Here is a 7,993-nt window from a genome sequence, read left to right as displayed (position 1 = left end):
CCCATGCCCATGGCATCGCGACTGGCCCCGTGCGCAGCTTTGATCCCCCGGTATGAGGTTGCTGGTGCCGATGCGGGGCCAGCACCTGTGCACACGGTGTGCATGTGTGTGTGTGTGTGTGTGTGTGTGCATGTGTGTGCATGCATGCATGTGTGTGCATGCACGGGCAGGCAGGGTGTGTGTGAGCACCTGTACATGTTGTGCATGTGTGTGTGCGCATGCATGCATGCATGGGCAGGCAGGGTGTGCATGAGCATGGGTGCATGGTGTGCGTGTGTGTGTGCGTGTGTGCATGCATGTGTGTGCGTGCACGCATGGGCAGGCAGGGTGTTCATGAGCGCCTGTGCATGGAGGGTGTGTGTGTGTGTGTGCATGTGCGTGTGTGTGTGCGTGTGTGTGTGCATGCATGCATGGGCAGGCAGGGTGCACGTGAGCACCTGTACATGATGTGCATGTGTGTGTGTGCATGCGCATGTGTGCATGCATACATGGGCAGGCAGGGTGTGCGTGAGCGCCTGTGCATGGTGTGCATGTGTGTGTTTGTGTGTGTGTGTATGTCTGTGCATGCATGCATGGGCAGGCAGGGTGTGCATGAGCGCCTGTGCATGGTGTGCGTGTGTGTGGGTGTGTGCATGCATGTGTGTGTGTGCGTGCATGCATGGTGTGCATGTGTGTGGGTGTGTGTGGGTGTGTGCATGCATGTGTGTGTGTGCATGCACAGGCAGGCAGGGTGTGCGTGAGCGCCTGTGCATGGAGGGTGTGGTTGTGTGTGCATGCACAGGCAGGCAGAGTGTGTGTGAGCACCTGTGTATGGACGTGTGTGTGTGTGTGTGCATGCATGCATGTGTGTGTGCGTGCGTGCATGGGCAGGCAGGGTGCACGTGAGCACCTGTGCATGGTGTGCGTGTGTGTGACCGCATGCGTGCATGGCCAGACACAATGTGCATGTGTGCACGTGCACAGGGGCTGCGTGCATGCGTGCATGTGTGTGTGTGTCTGCATGCAAAGCCAGAGAGGACGTGCGTGTGTGCACATGCACACGAGGCCGGGCAGGAGGAGCATGCGTGCACGTGTGCAGGGTGTGGGTGCTCCTCCTGCTTTTGCCATTCCCGCTGCGTGGGCCTGGCCCGGCCCCCATGTTTCCGGGGGCTTTGCCCCCCTGCTCTCCTCCCCGGCCCCACGCCTGCACCCCTGCAAGCGCCGCTGCTGTGGCCTTGTGCCGGGCGATCAAAGCGGCGCGTGGGCGCCAGCGGCCTTGTGCAGCGATGGGCGATGTCCTTCTCGGGGAGAAAATTAACGGGAGTGAATGCACAGGGAGCGAACGTGCCCATTCTGCAGATGGGAAAACTGAGGCACGGGCAAGCAGGCTCACGCYGGGGTCGGTGGAAGCCACAGCAGAAATAAATCGCAGCCCTTTCGCCCCTCCTGCCTTCCCCGAACGGGTCCCGAGACCCCCACGGCGCAGCGTCCGGTGGGGCGGGACGACGGGAGCGGAGCGGGACCCGGCTCCTCGGAGCGGCTTACCTGAGCTTGCCCTCGGGCGGCAGCTCGTGGGGGGGGTCGTCGCACGTCAGCCGCGTTTCGCCCTCCAGCAGGTAGACGTAGACGTGCTCCTGGAGGGAGGCAGCGGCTCAGGCCTCCCATCCGGAGCCCRCGGCCGGAGCACGGATGGAGGCAGGCGACCGCGACGCTCCGGTGAAACAGGACCCGGCAGCAACGCTCCGACCCACCGGCCCCCTCCCCAAAGGAGCAGCCGGCAGGGAAAAGGCTAATTCGCAGCAGCGGCGTGCCGCGAAATCCCATTACCTCCGGCTAACGCAGGAGATAACGCGTGTCACCGCGCCGCAGTGATTGAACGCTAGGACGCCGCGGGAGCGTCAGGGGCCAGCGCTCCACTTTTGTTCCGCCTCGGCTGCTGCCCATCCCACGGGCTCGATTTGGCRAAACCCTTCACGCCAGACAAATGACGGGCTCAGCGGACTTTCCRGCCGGAGGGGTTCAGCAATTGCGTGCTCGCACGCCCGGAAGGAGCATCGATACCGGGCGCGGCGCGTTAGGGAGCGGGAATTTTCCGCGAGCGTCAGGAAATCGCGCGGAGGAGCCGGCGCGGCGGGGCTGGAAGGGGAGCGGAGCAAGCGGAGCAGGGGGAAACTGAGGCAGAGCGCCGGCCAGCTGGGACCTCGCAGGGGAGGTGCGGGTGGGCTGGGGGGGGGACGACGCACGCGAGCTGCCAGCCGATGCCGTGAGCAGGGCGCTGGCGCTGCCGCTCGGGGTTTGCAGCGCTTGGGGAGCAGATGGGGCGAGGGGAGGGCAGAGAGGGGGTTTGGGGGGGCTGCATGTCCCCGGGGCAGCCCCGGTCCCCCCCCATCCCATGCAGGGGCCCCAGGGAGCCTGGCTGGCCTGCGTGCACACACGCTTGCACACACACGTGCACTCACACCTATGCAACACATGCGCGCACACATGCATGCACCCTCACATGCAGACCTGCATGCACATGCTTGCACACACATGTGTGCACCCCCACATGCAGACCTGYRTGCACAYRCTTGCACACACATGCATGCACCCCACATGCAGACCTGCGTGCACACACTTGCACATGCCTGCACACACATGCATGCACTCCCACATGCAAACCTGCGTGCACACGCCTGCACATGCTTGTACATGCTTGCACATACATGCATGTACCCCCACATGCAGACCTGCATGCACACACCTGTACATGCCTGCACACGCTTGCGCATGCTTGCACACACATGCATGCACCCCACAAGCAGACMTGTGTGCACACAGCTGCACACACATGCATGCACTCACACCTATGCAACACATGCATGCACACATGCATGCACCCCCACACATGCAGACCTACGTGTACACATTTGCACACACATGCATGCACCCCACAAGCAGACCTGTGTGCACATGCTTGCACATGCTTGCAAACACATGCATGCACTCCCACAGGCAAACCTGCGTGCACAGACCTGCACATGCTTGTACATGCTTGCACATACATGCATGCACCCCCACATGCAGACCCTGCATGCACCCACCTGTACATGCCTGCACACGCTTGCGCATGCTTGCGCACACATGCATGCAGCCCCACATGCAGACATGTGTGCACACACCTGCACACGCTTGCACACACATGCATGCAGCCCCACATGCAGACCTGTGTGCACACAGCTGCACACGCTTGCACACACATGCACGCACCCAAAGCGCGGCTGATGCCCGTGCCAAGGCTCCCGAGGGCCTGGCCGCCACCGCGGGGCTGCACACCTGCCCCGTCCCCAGCACCCGTGGGGACTCACTGCGACCTGGGGATGGGGCAGCCGCCGAGCTGGCAGCTTCACGGGCGGCTCGTCCCCAAAGCTGCAGGCCACGCCGGGACCCATCGGCACCGTCCCGCCGCGGGCGCCCAGCGAAACCCAGGCACGTGGACCTCCGCGAGCAAACACGATTCACCCCCAAACCGCCCCCCCACACACACCCACACACATCCCGCGGCCCCCACGTACCGCTTTGGGCAGCAGGGCGACGAGGGCATCGCGCAGGGCTCGGCGGAGGCCGGTGCCATCCAGCGCGGCCCCCAGGCTCAGCAGCGCATCCTGCGGAGAGAGCACAGGGCGCCGTCAGTGGGGCGCCGCCGCCGGGAGGGGAAACTGAGGCACGAGCGGCCAGGAGGGGAAACTGAGGCACGGGCACCGCGAGGGGAAACTGAGGCACGGGCAGCAGGGAGAGCCGGCACAAGCCCGGGGCTGCGGAGCCAGCTCCGAGGGGACGGTGCCGCGGCCCCCAGGCGCGACGTTCCCATCGGAGCGCCGCCGCTCGGCTCCCGCAGCCCTGCGGGATGGCACGGGCCGCCCCAGTGCCGGCGGGAGCCTGCCAGCTCCTCCACTAGCCACGCCAGCCCCTCCGCTAGCCGTGCCAGTGCCTGCGTGAGCCACGCCAGGTCCCGTGCTAGCCATGCCGGTGTCTGCGCGAGCCACACCAGTGTTGGCACTAGCCACACCAGGGTCTGCACTAGTCACACCAGGGTCAGAATGAGCCACGCCAGCGTTGACAGTAGTCACACCGATGTGCGCACCAGCCACAGCAGTGTCAGCCCTAGCCGCATCAGGTCCTAGAGGAGCCACACCGGTGTCGGCACTAGCCGCACCAGCCAAGCCAGCGCCTGCAGTAGCCACACCAACGCCGGCACTGGCTATGCCGATGCCTGCATTAGCCACACCAGTTCCTACCTGAGCCACTGCAAAGTCAGCGCTAGCCACTCCAGCACCTCCACTAGCCATGCCAGTGCCTGCACTAGCCACACCAGTGCCTGCACTAGCCACACCAATGCCTGCTCTAGCCATGCCAGTGCCTGCACTAGCCACACCAATGCCTGCTCTAGCCATGCCAGTGCCTGCACTAGCCACACCAATGCCTGCTCTAGCCATGCCAGTGCCTGCACTAGCCACACCAATGCCTGCTCTAGCCATGCCAGTGCCTSCACYAGCCACACCAATGCCTGCTCTAGCCAYRCCAGTGCCTGCACTAGCCACACCAATGCCTGCTCTGGCCACACCAATGCCTGCACTAGCCATGCCAATGCCTGCACTAGCCACACCAATGTCTGTCCTAGCAGAGCCAGGCAGGAGCGCGGAGCTGGCCGCCCCCCGGCAGGATTTGCCGAGCGGATTCGCCGCGCCGACCGATCGGCGGATAGCGAGCGTCACCCCGCCGGCAGCGCGGGCACGCGGAGCCCCCCGGCAGCGAGCACGGCTTGGGGCAGGCACTGATCCTGCGCCACGCGGGGAGGCGCTTGCCGGGTTTTGCATCCCCGAACGCCAGCGGTTCGGCGGACATCCCAGCCGTGGCCCCTTTCCGAGCTGCTGAGACCCTCGGGGGCCCTTTCTCCCGGTCGGCGCATGCCAAGGACCCTGGCGCCTGGACCGCTCAGCTGCCCCGTCGCTCTCGTGACCCCGCAAACCCTGACTTCCACGTGGCCGGCACCCGCGATTCGTGCCCTGCACCTCTGGGAAAAAGGCCCACCACGCCATCACCGACGAAAAGCATTTAAAAGGAGGGTCAGGATTGAGCCCGYGGTGGCTGCTCTGGGCGGCCACAGAAGCACAGAACGGCTGAGGTTGGAAGGAACCTCTGGAGATCATCTAGTCCAACCCTCTGCTCAAGCAGGGTCACCTGGAGGAGGTGGCCCAGGACCGTGTCCAGTTGGGTTTGAATATCTCCAAGGATGGAGACTCCACAACCTCTCTGGGCAACCTGCTCCAGTGCTCTGTCACCCTCACAGTGAAGAAGTGTTTTATACTTGTCAGACAATCTCCTGTGTTTCAGTTTATGCCCGTTGCTTCTTGTTGTGTCGCTGGGCACCACTGAAAAGAGTCTGGCTCCATCCTCTTGACACCCTCCCTTCAGATACTTGTACACGTTGATAAGATCTCCTCTCAGCCTTCTCTTCTCCARGCTAAACAGGCCCAGCTCTCTCAGCCTCTCCTCATAAGAGAGATGCTCCAGTCCCCTAATCATCTTTGTGGCCCTTCGCTGGACTTGCTCCAGTAGTGCCACATCCCTCTTGTACTGGGGAGCCCAGAACTGGATGCAGTACTCCAGATGTGGCCTCAGCAGGGCTGAGGAGAGGGGCAGGATCACCTCCCTCCACCTGCTGGCAACACTCTTYCTGATGCACCCCAGGATACCATTGGCCTTCTTGGCCACCAGGGCACCTTGCTGGCTCATGGTCAACTTGGTGTCCACCAGCACTCCCAGGTCCTTCTCAGCAGAGCTGCTTTCCAGCAGGTCAACCCCCAACCTGTACTGGTGCGTGGGGTTATTCCTCCCCAGGTGCAGGACCCTGCACTTGCCTTTGTTGAACTTCAGGAGGTTCCTCTCCRCCCACCTCTCCAGCCTCTCCAGGTCCCTCTGATGGCCACCGCTCAGCCCCTTCTCAGTCCACCTCGCTGCCTGCCCCACCAGCCCACTCTTCCTCAGCTTGCCCGCCAGGATGTCACAGGAGATGGTGCCGAAAGCCCTGCCGAAGCCGAGCTCCCCTGGGCTTTCGGGGGMTCCGGGCTGCTGGAACAGAGCTGGCACCCACCATTCGGCGGCGGCAGGAGAACGGCCGAGGGGAGGAAAATTCCTGCCGCGCTCTCGCTCGCGCTGCCGCCRCCGCCGTAAATCACCTTGGGGAGAAGATAAACTTACAGGGCGGGAYGGGAGGAATTTAATGGAAGAGCCGCTACTCGGCGAAATCCTGCGGGGCCCATCGGAGATGGGCAGCCCGACGGCGGGAAGCGGCGCGGGAGCYGGCGGCTTCCCGAGGCTCCTGGCACCTACCCCGACCTCCTGCACAGCACGAACCGGGAAAGGGGGGGGGAAACCCACGGCACCCGCGGCCTCGCTGCTTGTCTCCCCCCCTGCTCTCTCCAGCAAAGCGAGGGGCGGTTGCGGGAAACGTGCAGAGCCGCTTTGTGTGCGTTCGCCACGCCGTTTTTGGCGTTTTACGGGAATTCTGCCAAGACCGGCATTTGGCCGGGGAAACACGAGAATTTAAAAAAAAAAAAAAAAAAAAAAAGCAGCTGTAGAGGAGTTACTTTAAATTGTAAGTATAAATCAGACCCAGAATCCAATAACCAACTGCACACCGTTTCTCCGCGATAACAGCCTCGACCCACAGCYGCGTCGGAGCACGCGATACGGCACCGTTTCGAGAGGAAAAACGGCAGGAAAAGGAGCCCAATCACGGGATACCCTGGGAAGGGGCGCGCCGAAACCCCCTCCGAAAGGCACGGCGAGAGGTGACCCCCCCCTCCCCCCCCGGCGAGCCTGCGGGGGCCTCTCCGCCTGACGACAGCGGCGCTGGCTGTTATTCCGACAGGGCTGTATCTCCAGTCGCGTAGTTACACTGGAGACACATGCACTGTAGAATACAGCCAGGCCTCGGCGGCGCGGCATCCGTCCCTCTGTCCGCCGGCTGGGAGCAAATTCCCCCCCCACCCCCCCAAATTTGGGTCGGGGGGTGGGGGGTGTGCAGATCCGAGCTCATCCCTTTGCACCCTGCTGCTCGGCGCGGTGACGGGCAGGTGCTGCGCACGGCGGCCCCGGCAGCTGCTTTAAAAGGCTTGGGAATGTGGCGCCGGCGCCCGGGGGGGAGAGGGAGGGGGTGGAAAAAGCCGCAGGAGCTAAAAAAAGCCCCCCGAGGCGAGGCGAGAGCTGCAGAGCCGGGAGGCGCCAGTGCCGGAGCCGGAGCCAAAGTGTCCCCCCCACCACGGGTGCCTCCTTGCTCCCATGCACCCACATGCATCCTCCGGGAGCAGCTTGGGAGCGAGCGGATCCGGGTGCAAGCTTTGCTTTGGAAGGGGTGCAAGCCCGGCGTGCCAGAGATGGGATTTGCAGGGCTCGGGCTGCTGTGCTTCCCAGGGGATCCTGCAAGCTGCCCCCCGCTGCCAGGCATGGAGCGGGCAGCGCCCGGCGCTATCCCTGCACGTTCCCAGCCGGCGTGATTCGATTGTCCCTGTCCAATTATGGAGGACGGGCTTGGTTTTTTGTGACTATTTCCCATTAGCTGCCGTTATGAATAGCGGAATTAAATGCCTTTAAATGACGAGCCGGTTACGGCGAGGCCGAGCCCCGTTGCAGAGCTCCCCGGGCCATCCATCTCGGTGCCACCGCAGCTTCGCTTCCCGGTCCCAGGAGCCAGGCACACTCAGCCTGGCAAATCCAGCCCCTGCGGGGTGGGATTAGGGCACCGGCTCCCCGTGGGGTGGTTTGTCCCCGATTAACCACCCGCTGGCTGCAGGATGGGCTCAGCCACGACCCCGCACCCAGCGCAGGGTGCATCCGGGTGAGGAACCAAAAATGCTCCTGGAGACAGCTCTGGGTGTCCATCCACACACGGGGGCAGGGCGCAGGCAGCAGCTCTGGGTGTCCATCCACACATGGGGGCAGGGTGCAGGCAGCAGCTCTGGGTGTCCATCCA

At 63.6% G+C, this 7,993-nt stretch overlaps 1 protein-coding gene across 1 annotated transcript in view; it reads right to left on the bottom strand.

The window, feature by feature from the left end:
* PDE2A (phosphodiesterase 2A) overlaps positions 1–7,993 on the bottom strand; it is a 54,888-nt gene that overhangs the window by 13,509 nt on the left and 33,386 nt on the right. The window contains exons 3-4 of the mRNA XM_026079260.1: positions 3,534–3,623; positions 1,525–1,613 (exon numbers count right to left, since the gene is read on the bottom strand). Coding sequence (XP_025935045.1) covers positions 1,525–1,613; positions 3,534–3,623 — 179 coding nt within the window. The remainder of the gene's footprint in view (positions 1–1,524; positions 1,614–3,533; positions 3,624–7,993) is intronic.

Source organism: Apteryx rowi, unplaced genomic scaffold, assembly GCF_003343035.1.
Source record: "Apteryx rowi isolate R43461 unplaced genomic scaffold, aptRow1 scaffold_498, whole genome shotgun sequence".
Lineage (NCBI taxonomy): Eukaryota > Metazoa > Chordata > Aves > Apterygiformes > Apterygidae > Apteryx > Apteryx rowi.
This window is presented reverse-complemented; position numbering and strand designations above follow the sequence as displayed.